General features: G+C 36.8%; 2 protein-coding genes across 3 annotated transcripts; both read right to left on the bottom strand.

Moving 5' to 3' along the window:
* Positions 1-545: 545 nt before the first annotated feature.
* On the bottom strand, positions 546-8508 carry LOC124388566 (pancreatic secretory granule membrane major glycoprotein GP2-like). Its single transcript, XM_046853337.1, has 8 exons — positions 8476-8508; positions 7476-7526; positions 4338-4448; positions 3973-4157; positions 1804-1952; positions 1151-1411; positions 903-1065; positions 546-808 (listed from the first exon to the last, which is right to left on the bottom strand). The coding sequence occupies exons 4-8, from the start codon at positions 3991-3993 to the stop codon at positions 797-799; spliced, it is 606 nt and encodes a 201-aa protein (XP_046709293.1). The 5' UTR covers positions 3994-4157; positions 4338-4448; positions 7476-7526; positions 8476-8508; the 3' UTR covers positions 546-796.
* Positions 8509-15764: 7256 nt separating this feature from the next.
* Positions 15765-20658, bottom strand: ndufa4b (NDUFA4 mitochondrial complex associated b). 2 transcript variants are annotated; one of them, XM_046853315.1, is made up of 5 exons: positions 20497-20658; positions 19336-19382; positions 18127-18215; positions 17813-17873; positions 15765-16134 (listed from the first exon to the last, which is right to left on the bottom strand). In XM_046853315.1, the coding sequence occupies exons 2-5, from the start codon at positions 19375-19377 to the stop codon at positions 16078-16080; spliced, it is 249 nt and encodes an 82-aa protein (XP_046709271.1). In that variant the 5' UTR covers positions 19378-19382; positions 20497-20658; the 3' UTR covers positions 15765-16077. The 2 variants fall into 2 exon arrangements, with proteins under 2 accessions (XP_046709271.1, XP_046709270.1); XM_046853314.1 differs by lacking the exon at positions 20497-20658 and having other exon boundaries at positions 19336-19596.
* Positions 20659-25939: the final 5281 nt, after the last annotated feature.

Raw genomic sequence — 25939 nt, forward strand, 5'->3', positions numbered from 1 at the left:
TCTGTTTCGAAGCTCATATCTACTGCGATAGCACAACTCCAATCTGTCGAAGCTCCTCCAGAAACTCCATGCTAGAAGCTAGGAGCTAATGTTCTGTTCTACATTGTTGATAGTTTTCATACTTGAACTGTGAAAGGAACATTTGTAAGAGCTCAACACAACAGCTTTTATGATGCAGAAGCCACTTTAGTTTTTGATTCTGAATATATTATTCAGATTGTTTTTTTTATTTCAGAATATTCAGTTTGTGCTGGTCTGACTTTAATAAAATAGTGTTTAAAAATTACTTTGTGTTTAAGTCAATTTTGTGTTTGTATAGACCGTAATGCATAAAAGGGCATTAATGCTAACACTTAAGGACCTTCTTTAAAAAAGTAACTAAAAAGTTACTTTTAATAGTAACGCATTCGTTTTTGGTGTAAGTAAGCAACAAAGTAATTGAGTTACCTTTTTTAATGTAGTAACTAGTCACTGTAACTAGTTACGATTTCTTCTTTTTAAAAACTACCACAACACTGGTAACGAATGGGATGGGAAAGTAAATATTGTTTCACGCAACATTTGTTTATTGTTTAAGCAACATTTATTCCATAATAATCACGACACCTGAAAAATATTTTCGGAGAAGAATGAAAAAAAGTTATATGTTACAACTATTCAATTCATAGTTCAAACTATGATTATATATACACAATAAAGATCGTAGCACTTTAAGTTTCAAGCAGAGAAATCAGAAACCCATGGCCCTGGCAGGCAAGTCATGGAAATCTACATCACACTGTCTTCTTTAAGGTCATCAAATGCAGGGCTGAGGGCGAAATGAGGGGAAGAAGGAGATAATTGCAAAATGTAAGAAAATCCAATAAAACTTTTTTTGCTTTACTTATTTATGTAAAAGTTACCAGTGTGCAGTTTTCTGAGTCCCGCAGACAGAGATGGACCTGGCAGTGCAGGTAGATGATGTTGGACAAGCCAGTGAATGTAAACATTCTGAATGAGAAGCGACTGGATGTGGAGACACCGTTCTGCAACACCGCCACTGTGCCATCAGCAGGGTTCGGGCAACTAAAGATAGCAAGAAATGGATTATCACAAACACAGTCAACTTAGCTTCACATCTGAGCTCAACATGGTCACGTTTTACTTTTACCTATTAATGATCAAGTTCCAGCGGATGTTGGAGTCAATCTGATCGATGGGGGTGGCCCAGCAGTTGTCCAGCACAAGAGCGATCTGACTGTTGTTGATTGTCTGATTGTTGTTAAACTGATTTACTTCCATAAATATATACATCAGCTGGTTCACTTCCAGGGTCACATTGCCAGAGTATGGATGCAGGAAATGAGAATCAATATATGGAATCATGCTGATTTGATAAAAGCCCACAGAAGACAGTTCCTTGCTGATTACACTGTGAACATGAATAATAAATATTATTGAGAAAAAGAAAAAGAGAAAACTTTCATTGTTAAAAAAAGCAACTCCTAATATTTAAAAAAAGATAGCTCTAACAAAAATATTAATAATAAAATAACAAAACAAATATTTAACTTACTTCTGTTTTTAATAATAATTAGTATAATTTTTTTTATTCTCACTTATACATTTCCTATTTATTAAAATAGTCACATAAAAAAATAAATAAATAAATAAGCTTATTAAATGTGATTATAATAAATAAATATACAGCCATACAGAATGTATTGTGAAAGAGAGTTCTACAGTTTCAAAGGGTAAACACTGTATAAAACAATATAATATTTTAACTAAATAATTGAGAAATTGGTTCGGCAAGATTTTTACCTTTCTTCAATACCTAGGGACAAGGAGATTCTCTGCATGAGTGGGTACACACAGGAAAAGGCGATGTTGAGCCCACTGACGTGGCTAATCACACCCATCCCATCAGTCGTCCCAACATTATTTCTGAAGGTGATGTGTGTGCTGTTTTTCTAAAGAGAAATCATTTCAAATGATTGAGTTTTGGTATTGAATGATTCCCTCATTCCAATCTTTATTAATCTAATCCGAAATTTTCACTTGACTACTGCGATGCACTATACTGTAAATTGCATGTAGACTGAAAGATTCAGTTTAACCTGGATTATGGGACTGTGGTGAGACCTGCGATGTTGTATGGTTTAGAGACTGTGGCATTGAGGAAAAGACAGGAGGTGGAGCTAGAGGTAGCAGAGCTGAAGATGTTAAGGTTTTCATTGGGAGTGACGAGGATGGACAGGATTAGAAATGAGTTTATTAGAGGGACAGCGCATGTAGGTCAATTTGGAGACACGGTGAGGGAAGTGAGATTGAGATGGTTTGGACATGTGCAGAGGAGGGACATGGGGTATATCAGTAGGAGAATGCTGAGGATGGAGCCACCAGGAAGGAGGAGAAGTGGAAGGCCAAGGAGGCGGTTTATGGATGTGGTGAGGGAAGACATGCTGGTAGTTGGGTTGAAAGAGGCAGATGTAGAGGACAGGGGGGGTATGGAGACGGATGATCCACTGTGGCGACGAAGATTCTGGTTTGGCACCACTTCCCATTAAGTGCAGCTAACAAAGTGACCACTAAAACCCCCAGACTTTCATGCCCACACTCATTGGATTACTGATCACATATTGAAAATCAGATTAAAGCACTTTCAGTTTCACACAAACAGTACATACGTGCTGTGACAGTTTGTATCAGTCTTTTGATTTGGCTTAATATGAGAACAGGAAGAAAAAGGAAAGAAATACCACTGACACAGATCTCCATTTCTAATTTACCATTATGTTTGTGTTATATTTTTGAGCTGACTTTTAGTCTAATGAATTTAAAGAAGTAAACTGAGAAGCAAACAAACAAAATCTCACCTACATAATATACTTATTTTGTCGGCTGCAGCCCAATTTGGAAATATCACAATTACAATCATTTGGCTGTATTGCTTATAGCTTGGTTGTTTACATATTATGATTTGATTACGTTATTCATTTTTTTTCATAATGTTTAACAGATAATTGGGTCACTTGTGTTTGTAAAAGTTGCTCATTTTTTTTACTATGATGTTGAAATTTGTTGTTGTTTGTGGAACAAAATAAATTTACATCGAATTAATACAGTAGTCATACTATAAAATCCTAAGTAAGATTAGTAAACATTCATATAGTATATTATACAGTATATTAACTCGACTAATTAAGCTAACTTGATTTTTTTTTGGTTACTAAGAAAATGTTAGCTTTCTTTATTTTCAGCTGTTGACTAAACTAACTGAAATTTTTAGTTTTCTTGGCAAAAAAATAAAGTTTCAATGTAAAAAACATAGAAAAATTAAAAAATTAAAAACTTTAAAAACTTGCATTAGTTAAGAAATTTAATGTAGTAATGAAGTGGAGTAATGTTTTTTATTTATTTGTTTGTCTCTTTAAAAATATTTTGAAACTATAAATGAAAGGATCCATGGAAACTTTCATTTTCATTTAATACACTTTGGTATAATGCAACATTTACAATGTGTGTGCCCTCAACAGCTTCCTAACAACTGCATTTAAACCAAAACAATTATGAAATGATTTATTGTATGTATTGTATTTCATTTATGAATATTGTATTTTAATGCAATTTGAAATGTTTAACCAAATTTCAAATGGTTTAGCTAAAGAAACTCTAACTTAATAGTAATAATAATAATAATAATAATAATAATTATTATTATTATTATTATTATTATTATTTTTATTATTATCAATCTACAATGGTCTTATATTAATAAAAGAAACATACAGGGGTTATGCCAGTTACAACTTTTAACATTTAAAATAATTTTCATTAGAGACAACTGTAAAGAAAAAATAAATAAATAAATAAATAAATAAATAAATAAATAAATAAATAAATAAATAAATATTAGTAGTGGTAGTAGTAATAGTAGTAGTAGCAGTAGTATTATATGGAAAGTATGCAAGTTTCAGGAAAACTTTGTACCTCTAGAGTTGAGCCACACATGTTGCTATTTGTGTCAAAGTCGAACACCAGTCTGTCATTTTTGACCTTCCCTTTGCAACTTTGGTTATTAAGGTGAAGTACATCTTCAGAATATCCAGCTTCAAAGAGTTGACAGCGAGACAGAGACAGTGTTCCAGTACTTGCTGAACATGTTTCAATGGCATCTGAGGGTTTTTTTTTTCAAAGTTAGAAAACCATGTAATTAATTCATACAATAAAAGCTGTAATATCTTTTAAAGTTCTGTTTCTGCTAGGCATTTAGGCATTGTACATAGTATGTTACGTTAGCAAGCTCCACTAATGTGTAGGAGAAAACAGCTGCAATGGGAACAAGAAAGATCTACCATAAATATTTGGGTTGGGCCTTGAATTATTGGTTCCACAGACACAGCCATAAACTCCATTTACTGTCCCACAGATTTCATCCTGAGTGCAGTTCAGGACCTGACAGGGTACTACAAGGAAAGACAAGCTATATAAGATATAATTCCACAATGGTTATGTTAGCAAACTGGGGCAAATACAATACTTTTAAAAGATTACACTTAAGGCTATGGAACATTTATAAAAAAAATGTTATTATAATTTCTTATTTATATTTTTAGCATGCAGCAATAAAACTGTCATTTTCTTATCAGCCTCTCTCTCAGCTTGCCATCTTATTGAGAAACCACAATGTGTATCCATTGGGCGAAAAGATGTAAAGTTTAATTTTTCAACATATGATACAATTTTATCTCAACACAATAAATGTTTTAATTCTTTTTTCAAAATTGGCCTTAAACTTGGACATGCATACTTTCATCCCAGCCACTTCAAGCAGCAATAGTAAAAAGTGTTGGAGGAAAAAAACAAAAACAAGTCACTGTCTTGAGAAAGAATGGGTTGAGAAATTCCTTTAGATAGTCATTTCTGGCGCACCCTTTCTGGATCTCTTTCTCAGCAAAACATTTCTCAGAAGACTTCCTTCTTATCGTAGCACTTTTATCTTTATCTTCCTTTTAGCAAAGAACAGTTGGGGAGGTGGAAGCTTAGTGGTTAAGGCATTGGAGTTTGGATCCAAAGGTCATGAATTTAAATCCCAGCCACACCTCTACTCCTGTGCCTCTGCGTAAGACCCTGAACCCCGTAGCTGCTCGGTTGTATGAATCAGATCAATGTAAGTCACTGTGGAAAAGGGCATCTGCTAAATGTTGTAAATGTAAGAGCACCAAAGCAGTCTCCTATTTTAACTTCAAAATCAGCACTCAGTGAACCCAACAATTTTTCCCAGGCAAGTTTTGGTGGCCTCGTGTGTTCACAGATTTACCATTATATTTTTTTACCAGATTTACCAGACTTATCTTCTTCTTCTTTTGGCTGCTCCCGTTAGGGGTGACTACAGCAAATTATTCGTCTCCATACTAATCTGTCCTCTACATCTGCCTCTTTCAAATTAACCACCTGCATGTCTTCCTCCAAATCCATAAACCTCCTCCTTGGTCTTCCTTTTTTCCTCCTTCCTGGTGGCTCCATCCTCAGCATTCTCCTACTGATATACCCCATGTCCTTCCTCTGCACATGTCCAAACCATCTCAATCTCACCTCTCTTTTACTCAATGCCACGGTCTCTAAACCATACAACCACGCAGGTCTCACCACAGTCCTATAAACTTTTCCTTTCACTCTCACAGATACTCTTCTATCACAAATCACTAATGCTATCACTCTTCTCCACCCACTCCACCCTGCCTGCACTATTTTCTTTCACTTCTCTAACATACTCTCCATTACTTTACACTGTTGACCCCAGGTACCTTCTCCACCTCTTCTCCCTGCAACGCACCACTCCACTGCCCTCCCTCTCATTCACACACATGTACTCTGTCTTACTCCTACTGACTTTCATTCTCCTTCTCTCCAGCGTGTACCTCCACCTCTCCAGGCTCTTCTCAACCTGCTCCCTCCTCTCACCACAAATAACAATATCATCCGCAAACATCACAGTCCACGGAGACTCCTTGTCTGTCAACTTGTCCAACACCACTGCAAACAGGAAAGGGCTCAGAGCTAATCCTTGATGCAGTCCCACCTCCACCTTGAACCACTCTGTCGTTCCTATTGCACACTGCTGTCACACAGTCCTCATACATGTCCTGCACCACCTCACATACTTCCCTGACACCAGACTTCCTCACACAATACCACAACTCCTCTCTCTCCACCCTGTCGTACACTTTCTCTAAATCCACAAACACACAATGCAACTCCTGACCTTTTTTTATACTTCATCAACATTCTCAAAGCAAATAATTCATCTGTGGTGCTCTTCCTCAGCATGAAACCATACTGTCGGTCACAGATGGTCACCTCTTCATTCAGCCTGGCTTCCACTACTCTTTCCCATAACTTCATGGTGTGACTGATCAACTTAATTCCCCTGTAGTTACTGCAGGTCTGCACATCTCCCCTATTTTTAAAGATCGGTACCAGCACACTCCTCCATTCCTCAGGCATCCTCTCATTTCCAAAATCCACTGCCATCTCTCCTAAACATCTCCACACTTCTACCGGTATGTCATCTGTTCCAACTTTCCACTCTTCATCCTCTTAATCACTGTGCTCACTTCCTCCTTACTAATCCTAACCACTTCCTGCTTCACCATCTTCACCTTCTCTCTCTCTCTCATTTTCCTCGTTCATCAGCTGCTCAAAATACTCCCTCCACCTTCTCAACACACTCTCCTCACTAGTCAACACATGTCCAGCCTTTATTGCTCTAACTTGTAGCACATCCTTCCAATCTTGGTCCCTCTGCCTGGCCAATCGGTACAAATCCTTTTCTCCTTCCTTAATGAGTTTTTTTTTTTACATTTATGGTACCTAGTCCCATCATTCTGCATTGCATGACCAAAGTTGATAATCCTCACAAAGATATTCTATCCACCTCTCCTGAGCACCTCAACATTGAAGACAGTAAAGGGAGTCCAAGCAAATAAAGACTTTAATTTCACCCATGAAGGGTATCGCTCTGTGATTTGGACCAGTTGATGAAATAATGATGTATTTAATGCAGCCTTTGTTCACCTGCATTTGCATCCATATCTGCCGAAGGACTTTGGCTGGAACAGTGGTGGCTCACCAGTTAAGGCTATAAGTTACTGTTCAGATGGTTAAGGCTTGAAGCCACAGCACTCCTAAGCTCATATTCGCTTAACACTTTCTGCTCAAGGAGTGCCATGTAAAGGCTGACCCTTTGCTCTGATTTTACAAGCTACACTACAGTATGCAAAGAAAAGAACATCATTGTATTGTAAAGAATATTTGATAAATAAAGACTTCTTCTAGCTAACTACATTGACCAAAAGCACCAATGTTTTTCCACATTGTTCAAAAAATAATTTGTGTGGGTTTTTTTTATTTGTTAGGTAAGTAGAAGGACAGAATATTGGGTGGATACCTGTAGTGTTACACCAATACCCACACTGTTAAGTACATGTTACCTGGTAGTGCTGCTGATACTGGATGTGTAGTTGGTCGTACTGCTACCCCACCTAATATCAAGCAAGACAAACAAAAAGAAAGAAGGACAGAGAAAGGAATAAACACTATTTTTAAACTTTTATAATATTAAACTGTATGTTCAGTTCTTTTTTTATTATTGGTACAGTATTTACAATAAAATAATTAACAGGATAAGTAAATGCTAACTTCGTGTCAATACTCGCTGTAATAATGCAATTCGTAATCCCTACAATTCCTATAATATAATGCAATTCATGTCCCTATAATTTTACCTCTGTAGGTTTATCTCTAATTTGGAAAGCCAGAAGTGGTAGTGGAAAGAACATTATTCTCTGAGACAATATGAGGAAGGAAACTTAAGAGGAACCAGATGTAGAAGTATAAGTGTTAATAAAGTTAAACTATTTCTCATTTGGGTGAGACTGGATATTGTAGTTCCATCATTACTAAGGTTATCACTATTCACTGATGGAGAATTGAATGCAAACCCGTTCATGGCATTTGCAATCCTTGGTTACTGTAGCAAAATAGTTCATAATAACTGCACTCCAAATTAATTTTTTTTGTTTTTTTTAAGGGTTACCCTTTATGTCAATCTTAAATGTCTATCCAAGTGAAGCCATCCTCATTGACAAGTATTTTACAATTCACTCTATCGAGGTATCAAGATAGATCAGGCAGATCCGAAAAGCATACAGGTGTTCAACTGTCTCCTGCCTTGTACAGAATAGGCATTTAGGTACTACTGCTGAATTTAGGTAACTATGTAACTATGACCCTGCTCCACAAGGTGCATAGGGGCATATAACAGATGTACAAGGGGCATATAAGGGGCCCTAATGGGCAAATTCATGCACCATTTGAGAAAGGTTAGCTCATCTGTTGCTAACTCTTGATGGCCCAGCAAAGAAAAATCTGCCTTTGCTAGACAAGTTCTCAAGTTTCTGCGTGTTAAGCAAGGCAAGGGCCAAGACTTACGCTCTTTGGTCCAGGAGCAGATCCTAATTTTTCTTACAAGCTGAGATATGCAAAAAAAAAAGAATTTCACTGCACTGTAGCATACTGAACATCTGACAAGTAAAAGCATCTACTATGCAGATTAAAAAAGAGAACAAGTTACTCCTAAATAATCCTTCAACATATGGTAAAGAGAAACATCGTAACCCTGGCATAGGCCCCTTTTAACATGCACTGGGCAACTAAGTCTGATTACTAACTAATATAACAAAGAAATGTATTCCCCCTTTTGTCTAATGTAAATTCTCAACAAACTGATCCCAAGTCCACAAAAAAGTAGTTAGTAACAAACATTTCTGTTCAGAACAATATTGTATATTATTGTGTGGCCCAGAACATAGGCATCTTTATTACCAAAAGTCATACTGGTCCCCATTTACTTTTTTACATCTCCTTTTTTTTTAAACAATAAAATTTTCAGCTCACTGAGAACAAGTGCTAGTGCAGGAATTACCTGAACACATTGTTAATGTACTTGAACAGTACTGCCTAAAAGTGTTAAGAGTTTTGCAAGACATCCACTCAGTCCTGAAGCTCAAATCGTGGTTAACTGCTGAACAACATTTGAAAGGTCTTCATGTATGACGTTGCTGTCAATGACCACCCTCACTATTATACTGAAAAAGTTTAAATCTGTTTGTTAGTGTAATGGCTGAGGAAGTGTTCCTTTCCAACCCCTATTATCCTCAAACCTTCCCTATGCAATGTTCCTCACTAATTAAGACTTACTCATTAAAAGCAGGGCAGGAATACACAACAGATATGAACATCCCATGTGGAACGGAAAATCTACAATCAAAAAGACATTAACACACGTGAACGCACACAAAGCTACACATTTTTATTGTTTAATATTATTGTAACAAAAATACATTTGGATTTTAAATATGTTTCTGATGGTGGTGTCAATGCATTTATTTATTTTTTTAATAAGTGAATAACAATACATAATATTTATTATATATTTTATATTATATATATTACAGTGGTCCCCCGGTTATCGAATGGCTCGGCTATCGAACATTCCGGTTAGCGAACGGTTTTCCAAACAAAATTTCGGTCCAGTGAACGAACAAAGTTCGAACGCCACCCACGCTGCCCAACCCAGAGCAAGGGGAAGAAACTGCTTCCGCTTCACCCATCGCTGAGTAAGCATCTATTGCAACTTCTGTTTGTGAACAATATTAGTGATATTTAGCGGTAAGAACAGTAATCATTTTGTTTCTTACTCTTGTAAAGTTGTTAATTTATACTTTTACAGAGCCAACACAAAATACCCGCAGAGATCGGGATAATCCGGCAAAAGGCAGTCCATAAATAATATCCACGGTGCTTTACGGAGGAAGCCCGATTGCGATGAGCTCAATGTGGGTGGAGCACGCATGAGCGAAGGAAAAGGGCATTCCCTGAAGCACCATGACAGCCACCGTAGGGGGCGTGGCAGGGGGATTCCTGACTATTAATACGGCTAAAAACAGGAAAAAAATTGTTAATTATTGGGTATTGGTGGAGTTCGGGAACGGATTAATTGGTTTTCCATTATTTCTTATGGGATAACTAGGTCCAGTTTTCGAACATATCGGATTTCGAACGGTTTTAAGGGACGAATTAAGTTCGATAACCGGGGGACCACTGTATATTATAAAAACCAATGTAAATCAGGTCACAATTTTTCTACCCTCGTTGTCACATCACAATGTATAAAAATCAATTAAAAAACAACTAGAAACGTTTTTAGTGAAAAGATTTGTAATAAAAAATCGAAATTTATTTATTTATCCACCTTTTATTATTTGTCTTTTTCGGGCTAAGAATTTAGGTTGACTTGGCAAAATTTTCCTATTCTTTCATGCAAAAACATCCAGCAAATTCAAGTCACGCCGCATATTTATTTCTCGGATTCAGGGCTTTAATTTGGATTTATGCTTTGGGGTCACTGACCTGCTGAAATTTATTTATTACGACTTAATTTAATAATTAATAATATATTTTTTGATTAATTCTTTAAGGACTCAGATATACTTAGAGGGCTACACAGTACTCATCAAATATTTGTGCAGGTCATTTAATTTTATAATCAATGTTATAATAAAATCTCTTTCAGATATATTCCTTCATCTTATGTGTTAGAAATTCTTTTATACCCCTCTCTTGATGGACAACCTTCAAGAAGTGAGATATCATGTACTGTATGCTCTGTAAGGTGTTTCTGGACCACCGTCAGACACTCATGAAGATTATATAGAAACAGCTGATCTTAGGGGTTCATTAGAATCAGTTCTTTAATGGTGCTGTATAATAACTCTTTTTTTTGTGTGTGTGTTCATTCTAAACACATTCCTGATATATACACATTAAGGTATCCAGGTTCTTGTATTGTTTTTCACATTCAATTGGGAAAAAAATTGCGACCTGATTTTGTATTTGTATACATTTTTTTTTTATTACTTTAATTATAATTTATTTACTTTGCTTCTCGTTGCGTGCACAACAGACAATGACATATTTTAAATGCATATAAAATACACACGTTCTATAAAGTATGTATATAACCTCGTTGCAAAATTTAATTCACATATTGTCAGGACCACAAACACTACTTTCCAGAACACGCTTTAGACAAACAAACATGGGTGCTTCTGACTGCAATTCCAAGAAACCACACCTGCTTTCGTACTTATAATCACCAAACATTCTTTCACACCCACACAAACTATTTAAGTGACACTCATTTACCAGATTCTCTGCCAAGAACAATCAGGTTATGTTCACCCTCCTGAGCTTTACAAAGCTTTTTTTGCCTGTGTTAATCCATTCGAGATATTATTCCTTGTCTTTCCATCCAGTTATTGTTTCCCCAGTTTATCCCTTAATCCCTGATCCTCGCCTGTGTTTTGACTAGCATTTAGCTAACGTTTTAGATATTTCTGTCGATCTTATTTAAAACATTAGAACGGCATCCATCTTTGATTGCACTTTACCACTATCATTAATCCATAATAGCGAGAAACAACATGCTTTAAAAAGTAACACTGCATACAATATATGGGCAATGATTTCAATAAAGTTCAAAATTTTAAATTGCTGACAAAGGAGTTCAGTAAAATGATATATCTAATATTTTCTTAGAAAAATTGTTGAATTCAAAATATAAACAAATAAATATATTGTTAAAAGGCTTACCAGGCTCTAGACCGACTGTATTGTGCCTTCAAAAAACGCAACTGCAACTGAGAACCTGGGAGGAGAAAATCTATGTGACACGTCAGCTGTCAAACATGATGTGCTAATTAGCATTCCATGCATTTTTTTTTTTTTGGAGTAAAAGATTGCATCATTTTAATACCGACTCCGTATTGTGTTGCGGTGGCATTAAATTGCGAGCCTGCTGATCCTGAGAAGCAACGTGGTCTTCTGCTGTAGTCCATCTGCTTTGAGATTCCATGTTTTTTCCTGCATAATTAGTGAATTAAATAATGGAATGAGTCCGTTGGTGTTCCGGGTTTACCAAATAAACTGGCAGGCGGGTGATGTTGCAGTACAACAAAAAGAGAAATTACACATAATTTATTTGTCTTTTTTTTATAATGCCGGATCTAAATCAAGTTTGAATAATTGGGACGTGTTAACATCAAAAGAAAACAGCATAGTTGTAAAAAAATAATCAAGGGCAAACAGGTGTGACATACAAGGGAAAAACAAAACATGATTCGTTTCATTCATTTTAAGTCCTTAGGCACTAAGTATGCAAGACTGGTATATTCAGCTTTCAAGTTTGAGTATGTCTGTTTCCATGATCGCTTCAAATTCTTGTTCTTGGATGACAGGAGTAACACCTCCTTCTGCTATTCAATTCAGTTCATTTTCATTTGTATAAGGTTTCTAAACAATGGACATTGTCTCAAAGCAGCTTTACAGACAACGTGTAAACTGAGTGCCTGTAAGTTTGTTCTTTAATCCCTATTGAGTGAGCCAGTGGTGACTGTCGCAAGAAAAAACTCCCTAAGATGGCCTTGAGAGGAACCAGACTCCGAAGGGAACCCGTCCTCATGACCTCGAATGTCTATTCATTACAGTTCATGCAACCTGTGGGCCTGAGCCATTGTAGTAGAATGTTGATATTAATTACAGTCCAAATCCATCCTCAAAGTTTTTTAGTTGCACAATAACTTCATGGAGCTTTGGACTGTTGATGTGGAACCATCCCCAGCTTTGCAGAGTGGTCCCCAGTGGCCTCTAAACCTTACACCATACTGAAAGAGTATTGCTTTGTTGCAGGGGTACAGCAATGTACCTCTGAACATTGGTACATTTTTGTACCGTCTTATTTGTACCTCTTAAAGAACACACCCCAAATGATAGAAATATACCTTTGTGTCCTGGTATGGTTTAAAATCACATCCTGATATTTTTTTATAGCATGGGGCAATTTAATGCAGAAATGTTCTCCCACACCACCCCACTGCTGCGCTCCCTTCACTGGCTTCCAGTAGTTGCACGTATCAGATTCAAAACACTGATGCTTGCCTACAAGGCCAAAAATGGACCAGGTGTACGAGAGACATCGACAAACTGGCAGATCCTTATTGCTACTACATAGAAAAAATACATTCTTGACACTTGCATGCATATGTCTATATTGGTAGGTATTTTACATTAGTTTGGAGATAATGTGTATGAGGCACACAAATACAATTGTGTATTGTGTTACTAAATTACATATTATACTCATGAGAAGCAACGATTGGGCAATGCCTATTGTCAAAACAGAAAGTATTTTCCTGCCAAGAACACCAGCAAGTTTGTCTAGTCTGACAACATTATACGGTATTTCATTATAGCTAGAGATTTTGTTATTTAAACCGTACGAAAGTATACAAAGGTGTTCTCAACAAAGCAATCAACAACCTGTAGTGCAAAAGTGCCTCGGGTGAGACAAATTGGTAGTGCACAATTATAATTATATTATATTTAATAAGTCCATTATATTTAATAAGTTGGACAAAACAATAAACATAAATGCGACAATACAATATAATCACATATAAAGGCACTTGACAAATTACATTATCCAGTATTTGAAATTCAATCCAACGTAACCAAAAAAAATTTTAAATGTTGTATCCACTGAGATAACAAAGCACCAGATATATTATTGAGGATTTTGACAGTTTGAAGTAAAAAGCTATTTTTGATAATTGGTGGACTTTGGTTTCTTCTGCCAGAAAGTGATGGTATAGTCATAAGTACGGTATGTGATTTTTGAGCATCGAATTCCACATATAGTCCCAATTCACTCTTATAATTCCCTCCACTCTTCTTTTTTGGATTTTGGAGTGTGCTTATGGATATTTGTGTTTATCAGCAACAAGAGTGTTATGAAAGGCAGGTACTGATGTAGGTGAAGAGACCTGGGGTGCAGTCAGATTTCACATTCATCCCAGAGGTGTTCAGTAGGGCTATAGCAGGAGATCTTCCTCTCCAAAGCATGTAAACCAGATCTTTAAAGAGCTCACTTTGTGCACAGGGGCATCGCCATGCTGGAACAGGTTTGGATTTCCAAGTTCAATTGAATGCACAATTTTATTATAGCGCCATCTAAAGATGTCCTGTACGATTGAGAGCCTCCGGATTCGTGGTTACAGTTTGGAAAAGAACCACATATAGCAGGAAAGGGCAGGTGTCCCATTACATTTGGCAAGATAGCGTATCTTACAGCGTTTAGCAAAAATCTTAGATTTCCATTCAACCCTTTTGAAAGTTTTCCAGACGTCTTTAACCAAATTATATATATATATAAAAAATTCAAAATAATTTACCTTTATTTCTGTCCGATGTTCATGTCATTCATTTCAAATAAAGTTAAAGAAAGCAATATAAGTCAAAGTCTTCAGGAAAACTGTGGCAAATTCTCCAATATGTTTAGAAGAAACTCAGAACCCAGTTTCTTTATCTTCTTTTTCTTTTGGCTTCTTCCGTTAGGGGTTGCCACAGCGGATCATCCGTCTCAATACCCCCCCGTTTCAAACCAACTACCTGCATGTCTTCCCTCACCACATCCATAAACCTCCTCCTTGGTCTTCCTCTTTTCCACCTTCCTGGTGGCACCATCTTCAGCATTCACCTACTGATATACCCCATGTCCCTCCTCTGCACATGTCCAAACCATCTCAATCACACCTCCCTCACCTTGTCTCCAAAACATCCTACATGCGCTGTCCCTCTAATAAACTCATTTCTAATCCTATCCATCGTTGTCACTCCCAACAAAAACCTCAACATCTTCAGCTCTGCTACGTTTAGAGTTTCTTTATAAGACTGAAAAAAAGCTACTAATGAATTTTAAAGGCAGAGGGTCCCCCCAAATATATTTGTTTTGATTGGAAGGAAAGTCAGCAGGAATTATGTCAATGGACATCAACAGCCCTTCCATAGAATACAGGGGGGCAACAGAACAGGGGGGTAAAGTATAAATGGAGAAGGAGCTAGAAAAGCGAAAAATTGTAATATTACAAAATCGCACATTTTCAAATTTTAAATATGTCAAAGCAACTTATGCAAGATATACTTTTTTTCGAGGGTTGCTCATTGGCCAGTCCTTAATATCCGACATTCTTTTTGGAGACGTAAACATAGAATGGTTGACGCCAAATATGACCCAACTGTAGTTCAGATTGTAGAGTTCTGTGGTTTTGAGATTAGGCTAAGAAAGTAGACATTCATTGTGCAAACATACAAACAAAACAAATCTAATACTGGATGTACAAAATGGTTTTCTTTTTGTGGACACTTGTATTATCACATGTAAAAAAACAATTTTGAATTCTTTGGAACTTACAGTCATGAAGCTGAATGTCCTATACTAAATTAACTTCAATGACGGGACAGAATGTTATCCAAGCATCTGAACAGAATCGAATGAATCAGTTTTGTAATAACTGAATTTTGGGGAAGCTCCTCCTCCTTAAGTGAAATTCCATCACTCATTTTATCGCTGATGATGGCTACAGGATGATCACATGACCAACCATTCAATCATATTGGCAAATTCCAACTTGGATAGGAACCCTCATCATGCTTTATTGTGATATTCTGTCTTGAAATACTAGAAGTTGGACTGGAGACACGCTCTTGACAAAACACACTCTTAAACAACATTTTAAATTGTTTTGACTTACTGCAAAGAACGATGACCACGACATGCATAATGAAACACTCAAATTAAATCTGAATAAAAAAATTTAAGATGATTGGTGTCAATAAATATTTTTATTTCAAGCTAAGCTGATAAAAACTGACTAGAAACATAAAATCTTTTTATAGGAAAACAATATTAAGCAGTTTCATCTTAGCATAGCTTTTCCATGACATTCCTTGATTCATATACATTGTTTCAGAATGAACCATTTATAAAATAATCTTCATAAACAACAAAACAAGTGTGTTTTGATATAGATGTGTTCAGAAGCATCATGGACGCTTCCTTTTCTCAGAAGTGGAAATGAGCAGCGCAGCAGCTCTTGGATCTCATTCTACACCATTGATAGCAACCGGGGACAGGTTTTAAAAATCAGGCCTGTCCTTCTTCAGCTTGGAGTAGTCCGTGGTTATTGAAAAGAGCTGTGGAGAGAAAAATTGAGTTTATGCCCCGTCATTAGGATCAGTCTATCTCCTTAAGTGATAACACACTTTATGCATCTGGTATTGAACCAGAAGACGCATTACAGAAGCAATAAATCTGTACAATAACCAGGAACTACAGATAGTTAAAAAAAAAAAAAAGCTCATTGAGTGGCCTTAAATATCTTGTCTGACAGGTGCAGGCTATTTAGGATAATTCTGGCCAGTTCAGTTTTACTTAACAGCATCTGCTGCCCTCTGCTGGCTATTGTCTGTATCATGAATGATTTGTTTCTTTCCTGTTTTCTCTCAAACACAATTTTTTCAAGTGTTTTCTCTCGATTATAACAATTTTCTAGTGATCTCAACATTACAAACATTGTTTCCCAGAAACCCCTCATCAAATTTTTAATGGTTTAAATTGTAATAATAGGAAACGTATTGGGTTTAGTAGACGCTAGTAATTGGTTGGCTTTTATTGGTGGTACTAGATCAGATTAGATTCGATTCAACTTTATTGTCATTACACATGTACAAGTACAAGGCACTGAAATGCAGTTTAGGTCTAACCAGAAGTGCAATAGCAGCAAGTGCAGGATATACAGTGTTTACATAAGTTACATAAATTAAATTAAATGGTATTATAGGAGAAATTTACAGATGTGTATGTACTATTAACATAATATACAGATGGCTATTACTATAAACTGAAATGTACAGAAGGATATGTGCTATAAACAAAATATATGGCTATTACTATAAACAGATATTTACAGAAGGATATGTAGTATGAGCGTAATATACGGCTATTACTACAAACAGAAATCAGGTGGATATATACAATGGTAAGTTAGGCAATGGTGAGCAGCAGTGCAATGGATATAGAGTAGTGCAAATTAATTAATTATAGACAGAAGCTATCTAGGTAACAGTGCAATGGAACAAGTTATTAAATATTCAGATGATCCGCTTTGGCGACCCCTAGAGGGCGAAGCCGAAAAAAGAAGTTAAAGTGTTTTAGTGCAAGATGCATATGTAAACTGTTGGTACTGTAAATAAACAGTTGGTAGCGTAATTTTTACGTGTAAACGGTCTATTAGTGCAATAACGAAGTGTGAGGTGTGAAATGAGCAAGTGTACAAATGAGTTTTTGTGTCAACCCAATCTGGTTGTACATCACATGCTAATATCTACGAGACACCAAAAGGGATCATTAGGATGTCACTGATGCCTTATAATAAAGTACAAATAAAACAAACATTGAAAACCAATTAGTTCTAATGGTTACCAGCTGATGGTTATTGTAGAGTTTATAATGGTATTTGTATAGTTGAATACGTCAAAGGTTTTTATGACGTATCTTTTGTTTCATGGACGTTTCACTACATTTAACTAGAGGTATATATATTTTTAAAAATTATTAGCAATATATAAACAGTCCCAAACTCTTCCTAAAAGAAAGTATGAATCATTTATATAATTTTTAAAGATTTACAAAACACCAGCTATTAACACTATTAGTAGCTCCAATACCCTGAATTGTACCTGTGTAATGGACGTTTTGACGTTCATTAGAAGCAAGGCATCAAGTTCAATCGGATTTAAAACGATTTGAACATATTGAAACTTTGAATATAAACACGAATTGTTTGTACTTTTCCGGATTTTTCCCCCTCACCTTGTATTGGTCATTAGGGCCGAGCTTGTTCCAGGGTTCAGGGTTATTGGTGTGGTCCCACCTATGGCGCACATTATATAGTTAAATGCTTGATGTTTTAAAATATAAAAAATTTTACACAACTCCACAACTAATGGTAGCCTTTTGTTTCGCATTGTGCATTTACTGTTTGGTCTAAAATAATTGGATCAAAACATAAATTATGCTAATATTTTATCGCCATCCGCATTAGCTAGAAGCAGTTATTACCTCTGGTCTTAATTAACTGTATATAGACTTATACTCTATTTTTTTTTTTTTTTTAAGGCACTCACGTGCAGTCCGGGTTCTTGAGCGCCGCCCGGCAGAGAGAGAGGACCGACATGGTGGCTCCGCCTCCAATGAATACAAACAGAGGGATTAGCTGTGAAAAAAAAAACGCTGTGATACCTAAAATAGCATAACGTAATGCGACAGTAAGAATGCAACTAATTCATTTCCTTATCTGAATTTCCAAATTGACATTTTTAACCTGGAAAAGCCTTACTAGCGAGATCAAAAGTTTGTGGACACCTGACCTCGTTCCACGGTTAGACCCGATTTCCTGTAATAATAAATTCCGCTCTTCTTAAAATGTTTCACTGAATTTTTGGGGAGTGTACTGGTGGAAATATGTGCTCAATCAACCACAAGGGTGTTAGTAAATTCACTGATGTAGATGTGAGGAGGCTTTGCAATTCGAGCCAGAGCGGCAAAAGTAATCCCAAAGGTATTTAATAGGGTTGAGGTCAAAGCTCTATAGCAGGAGATCTTCCACTCAAGCATATCATCATGGAGCTGGCTTTGGATGTCATGCTGGTTTGGGGTTTTCCCTTTAAGTGACCAAAAACATCTTATACAATTGTGTGCTCCAGCTTTGTGGGATTATTGTGGGAAAGAACCGCATATAATGCCTTCTGATTGGCCAAAAGGCATTGATTAATGTTTAGGATTAGGATCTAGGATTAGTTGCAGCGTCTTTCTTTCTTTCTTTCTTTTAAAAACAATGCATTTGTTTTGCATTTTTCTAGAATTCTATGTGTTGTAGTAAAGCATGCTTATAGTTAGATGGTGTACAGCATTTTGTATTTGACCTCAATGTCCTTGTACTGGTTTCCTTTCAGGAATTTGAAAGCCAGAATGCAATGTCATATGCAAGCATTCAATCATTTTAGATCATATCATATTATGAGAAATATATTCGCCCACCATAAACGTCTCGACTGATCATAAATCGCGTGCACTGCTGTAGGTATATTATACTATATAGGCCTTATGGAATTCCGCATTGCAGCGCGCGCCGTTATACACGTGAGAATCATAATCAGATTAAATGGGAGACTGGTTAGTCCGATCTATTTAATCTAATAATCTAATTAGATCCTGAAAAGAAAAATGCTCCTGGTTTCATTCATTATTTCAAAGCTGATCACAGATCCCCCGTGAATAGCGATGGACCGTTTAATTCAATGTCAATTAGGTTGAAAGGAAAGAAGCGCGCTTACCGCCGGGTGACTCCTCAGCTGCTTTACAACCGTTCCAAGCATCTTGTCTGAAATAATGCAAACAAATATCTAGATTATAGCCTGTATAATAAGAAGAGGAAGAATACTCAAAGATGTCTCGCGATGTGCGCTTGAGCTCTTTTCCGGGTGGGTCGACTCCGAGTGATCCGAGTCTAATGGTAAACGACTCGGGGTTTAAATGCCTGGAGTCGATTCTTTATTTCAAATGTATTCATATACTATCATAATATTGCCATCTATCTATCTATCTATCTATCTATCTATCTATCTATCTATCTATCTATCTATCTATCTATCTATCTGTCTGTCTGTCTGTCTGTCTGTTCACCCATTCTATCTTTCTATTCATTCATTCTATCTATCTATCTATCTATCTATCTATCTATCTATCTATCTATCTATCTATCTGTCTGTCTGTCTGTCTGTCTGTCTGTCTGTCTGTCTGTCTAGATGGATGGATGGATGTACAGACAGACAGACAGACAGACAGATAGATAGATAGATAGATAGATAGATAGATAGATAGATAGATAGATAGATAGATAGATAGATAGATAGATAGATAGAATGAATGAATAGAAAGATAGAATGGGTGAATAGATAGATAGATATTTCTTCGCCACCAGATGTCGCCACTGCTTTTTGAGTGTGTGGGCCCTTTCTCTTTCGTTACTGTCTTCTTTTCTTGTTTAAGATTTAATATTGTTAATGTTTATCTTTTAATGTTGATTAGGTTTGTTTGTGATTTCTTGTGTTTCTTTGGTGTCCCCAGTCTTCCGCCCTGAGTTACACTGCTTTTGATTATTTGATATTGTTAGTGTCTTGTTGGAGAAGTGAAGAAAAGAGTGCAGGCAGGGTGGAGTGGGTGGAGAAGAGTGGGAGTAAAAAGAAGAGTTTATAGGACTGTGACTACTGTTCATCCATTCTATATCTATCTGTCTGTCTGTCTATCTATCTATCTATCCATTTATTCATCTATTTATGTATCTATCTATCTACCTATCTATTTGTCTGTCTGTCTGTCTGTCTGTCTATTTTTTTCAGTTTCGTTAAAACAGAACAGTTATTTATAAAAGCTATAATAATGTGGATTAATCAGAGCCCTGACATCAGACACTATATTAAACATGAACCCTTTACCTGCAGTATCCCGGATGAGTATGTTATTCTTATTATAGGATTGCTGAAATCGAGTTCTTCTACTTTACAGAAGCTGTAAAAACTAATCGGAGTCTGGATGCCTACAGTTACTTCCTCAGCGGAGAGATGTAATCGCTTATAACGCGTAGTTTGAGTCTAATTGGAGCGTCACACGCGCTTATAAACGCTTTTTGTTTGGATACGTTGCTATGGTAACCGGGGATCAACAGCGCGCATTGCATATGCGCATATCCGGGTATGTCAATATTAATTCACTGTAATAAACGATTTATAATAATTGATGTACAATAAAACAATAAATAATTTTATTTCACTGTGAATTTTTCTTGCGCGTCTAATCGTGCACTTACGGTGCTGGGAGCGTTTAAGAACAATATAAATGAAGCGCTGTTATGACGCGTCTTTATATAGCTAAAAGTAAAAATTGCTCCCACTGAATTTTCACTTGAGTAAAATTACAAAGTATTTGAATTGTACACATGTGCATAAGCACCCAAAGTACTATGATCTTTTATAGATATAATGTCATATTTATCACAAGAGTCTTTTTAATCATGATATTAATGAGTCAAACACTGATATCTATTAAAATGATGATTTATTTCATTTCTTCTTCTCAAAATGTTCTGCTTGCTGTTGAACTGAGGTCGGTGGAAGTGTGTAGTATGTTGCCTGGAAACAGTTTCCCAGCCAACATTGTCATGTGGGCCCCATGTGGGTTTTTGATGGGCTGTCACTTGGGCCCTGCATGGGCAACCCAAACGGGGCCGAGAAATTTGTCCATCGGCTCCACATGGGCCCCATGTGTGTTAGCCCAGAAGGGCGACTGATGGGTCCATGGTGGGCTCTAAGTGGGGCCTGTATAGGTGTTCTTTATATGGGCCTATTAGGGTCCCAAATAGGTTTTAAAAATGTGGGCTATTGGGCCCACATGACTTAATCATGGGTCAACCCACAAATGGGGTTGTTATGGGACCACAGTGGGTGAGAATTGGGTCCCATTTATTAATTTCATCATTGATTTCTGTGGGTGAACTTAATGTGTACTTAATCTTACCATGAAAAATCCACTGTCAAACCATTTTAAACCTCAGTTACAATGTAAAACTGTGCCTGACCAAACAAAGAACTAATATTGATATTGTTGATTTTATGTGCTGCTCTATGTTTAAAATTACATGGCTGAGTATTTGAACTGTGAAAAAGAAATGACTTCAACTCAGAATGTGTAAATCACATTTAATTTAAATTAATTCAAGTAAAAAAACAGAAACAGGAATAACAGAATTACTAAAGTAGAATAGTTCACTGGTGGGTCCATGCAGATTCCTCGGCTGCACACCTACAAAACAGTAGAAAAGAAAGAAAAGACAGAAACGGCAATTTAGTACATTTTAAAATACCACCATTCACATCAGCATCTAAAAAAAAAACATGCATCAATATAATTAAGACATATCCTAGAATCTCATCAGTGAATTGTTCCCACCTCTGCCTCACACAGTAATACTCTTATGCCAGGGGACCAGTCATGGAATCCAAAACGTATAGTTGTAACAATTAAAATATCAACCTTGCGTCTGAACTTAACTCTTAAACGAATATTTGGCTTTTGCCAAAAGCCAGTGATTGAACAATGATTCTGATAAGCTGAAAGATGTAGGTCACACCTCGGATCACGGATTTTTTATTTATTTTAACATCCTGATCATGATTCCTTGGCTTTGCCAGTTAACATAATAACGTTTTACAGTTAATTGTGTATTTCATCAGATTATTTAGGATAATAATATCCAAAAGGCCAAGGAATCATAAACAAACAATGATAAAATAAACAAACAACTCACCTTTCAGGTCATCGACACACATCAACACCACTGACGAATAGAGATTGAACAATAAGCAGTCCCAGACGGGTTTGTCACTTGTTGTGGTCCCTTTGAAACATTTATTTTGTGATCTGTGCTATTTGGTTGTGTTGTGAGGATTTGCAACGTGTTTCTGTGTTTGTGTTGTGAGGTTGCAGCGTGTTTCTGTGTTTGGTTGTGTTGTGAGGATTTGCAACGTGTTTCTGTGTTTGGTTGTGTTGTGAGGATTTGAAGCGTGTTTCTGTGTTTGGTTGTGTTGTGAGGATTTGCAGCGTGTTTCTGTGTTTGGTTGTGTTGTGATTTGCAGCGTGTTTCTGTGTTTGGTTGTGTTGTGAGGATTTGCAGCGTGTTTCTGTGTTTGGTTGTGTTGAGGATTTGCAGTGTTTCTGTGTTTGGTTGTGTTGTGAGGATTGCAGCGTGTTTCTGTGTTTGGTTGTGTTGTGAGGATTTGCGTGTTTCTGTGTTTGGTTGTGTTGTGGGGTTGCAGCGTGTTTCTGTGTTTGTTGTGTTGTGAGGATTTGCAACGTGTTTCTGTGTTTGGTTGTGTTGTGATTTGCAGCGTGTTCTGTGTTTGGTTGTGTGAGGATTTGCAGCGTGTTTCTGTGTTTGGTTGTGTTGTGGGGTTGCAGCGTGTTTCTGTGTTTGGTTGTGTTGTGGGGTTGCAGCGTGTTTCTGTGTTTGGTTGTGTTGTGAGGTTGCAGCGTGTTTCTGTGTTTGGTTGTGTGTGAGGATTTGCGTGTTTCTGTGTTTGGTTGTGTGAGGATTTGCGTGTTTCTGTGTTTGGTTGTGTTGTGAGGATTTGAGCGTGTTTCTGTGTTTGGTTGTGTTGAGGATTTGCAGCGTGTTTCTGTGTTTGGTTGTGTTGTGGGGTTGCAGCGTGTTTCTGTGTTTGGTTGTGTTGTGAGGATTTGCAACGTGTTTCTGTGTTGGTTGTGTTGTGAGGATTTGCAGCGTGTTTCTGTGTTTGGTTGTGTTGTGAGGATTTGCAGCGTGTTTCTGTGTTTGGTTGTGTTGTGAGGATTTGCAGCGTGTTTCTGTGTTTGGTTGTGTTGTGGGGGTTGCAGCGTGTTTCTGTGTTTGGTTGTGTTGTGGGGGGTTGCAGCACATGTGTTGTCAAACTGATAACGTTGTTTTTTTTTTAATTTACTGGTGGTTTTTTCTATTTGCATGTGTTTTCTTCAGTTGTAGCATGTATAGGATGCCTTGAGGATCAGTAATTTATATGATATTCTTCCATCTCAGGGTGGAGTATTCCTTTAATTAAACAGATGCAAAAACAGTGATCGGGATAAAATATGATTAATTGTGCAGCCCTAGCTATAGGTTATATGACTTACACTTCCGGCTGTACTGCCCTCCGATCATGGTCCCGCTGTGCTCTCAAAGCACGGTTGCCTTCTCCGTCTCTTGCATTTGTGAACCATTTACCAAGCGCTTTCTCCAGCTCTCTCTTACTGACAGTTTTCAGCAAACGGTTCTGCTTCAGGTTTCCTGTTAAGCAAAAAAATGAATATAAAGTAGAGCATGCTACTGCATCAACCAGGGCACAACCCATTATTTGTATACATGCAAGTTACATGAGCATAAGACAAAAAAAAAAAAAGACAAAAAATCACAATCATAAGCACCTTTTAATCCACCATTTGTCCAAACTGTTAACTGATCCGAGTAAATGATGTTAAAATTACACAATACCATGCAAAAAGTTAAATGCATCAATATGGTGAATTTCAGGCTTTGTTGTGATTAATGTTTAGAATAATTAGTGGGGTCTTGAACACATTCGATTATTAAATTCGTATTGGTTCACTCTGGACCGTGAATATGAACTGACCACTGTACATTAGTTTAAGTTACTTACTTATAACGATGCGCCTGACTGACTTTCTGAACGGCGCAAAATTACCTTATCTTTAACGTTTAATCATAACGTATCATATTTTTAGTAATGTTTAAAAATAATATAAATATGAAAGTTTTTTATCACCTCTACCCATTTCACCTAAATCACATTAAAATAATCTTCAGTATTGCTACAGTATATACACATGTTATAAAGGTAGTGAAAGAGAAAGAGACTCCACAGTGCTTTTACTGTTTCACCCTCCTGTTATCATGAGGACACTACATGGAGAAAACACGGGTGAAAATGGTTTAAAAAGTCGTTATTTCCACATTTTAGTAGACAATGTCCTAGTTATCTGCTAATCGTTAAGAATGTTCAGTTTTCCACAGGTGTTTATTCAGTTCAATTCAATTCATTTTTATTTGTATTGCGCTTTTAACAATGAACATTGTCTCAAAGCAGCTTTACACAGATAATGTGGTGATTAAACGTAAATATGTTTATCTCTGAGGTAAACCAGTTCACTCTCCACACTGGCCTTCGTTATATCCTGCCTGTAATTTAATTACCACAAATCTTTCAAAAGTATACATTAAATAAAAGCAAACAGTAAAATGTGATTAATTAATTACCGTGACAGAGATGTCAGGTTCTCCAGGTCAGGTCAGGTGCTCCAGTGGTAGTGAGTGATGACTGTTTCTTCAGAATCAGAAGGCGGGAACACAGGAGCGATTGGGAGACTCTGTGAGCTGCACAACTGATTTTTTTTTATTTTATTGTATTTTTTTAACTAAAGTTATGTTATTGTTAATGTATAAAATTTTTGTTTCGATCATATAAAACACGCAAAAAACATATCAATTGAATTTATCATCAATTGAATAATATAGCTAAATATAGCCCAAATGTGGCCCATACAGGGCCCTCGAATAAACACAATGAGCAACCTAACTGGGGCCCACAACCCTGACTAAGCTGGGGCCCACATTCAGCAAATCAAAGTGCTCCCTCTGACCCCATGCCCACGTGATGCCCATATAACCCAGATAAAACCCATGTGGGGCCCACATGGACATGTTAGCTGGGTTGTGGTAATAAACAAGAAGGTGCGATTCACTGCTGTCTGACGTCTTTCTTTTTTAAAAATCAAATTCATGATCAATTCAAATTGATCATTTATTGTTGGTTTTAGATAAGAATAGATTCCTTTGAGTTGTTAGACAGTATAAATCTTTCACTGCTGTAATCCGAGCATCATGTTTTGTTTTTCGGGAATTTCAACTTGAATTTCCGACAGCAGGTTAGTTAGTGGTCTGAGAGAGCACATGAACGACGTGGTCCTAGTTTTAATTTGGACATTTGTAATCGCAAGAATAAATAAACCGTTTAACACCAGTGTTTCGACTGTGCACGTTACCTAACCAGAAATGTCCAAGGACCAAAGACGTCAATATATATATCCAGCCAGGAATCCTCTATCCTCTTGGAAATTGAAATCCTACCTTTACATTTGTGGTAAACTGTTTGTGGAAGGCAGACATATGACTGTGATGATCAGGTGTTGATATACTCTTAGCCATATAGCATAGCTTTGGCAGTAAGTTTGGGGTCATTCTCCCTGTCAGAAGGTGAGCTTCTACTCAAGTCTGAAGCCCCTTGTCGAATAGATGAAATATTCTATTCTAATATTCATCCGGCCTCCCCTCAA

The sequence above is a fragment of the Silurus meridionalis genome, chromosome 7, assembly GCF_014805685.1.
Source record: "Silurus meridionalis isolate SWU-2019-XX chromosome 7, ASM1480568v1, whole genome shotgun sequence".
In the NCBI taxonomy this organism is placed as follows: Eukaryota; Metazoa; Chordata; class Actinopteri; order Siluriformes; family Siluridae; genus Silurus; species Silurus meridionalis.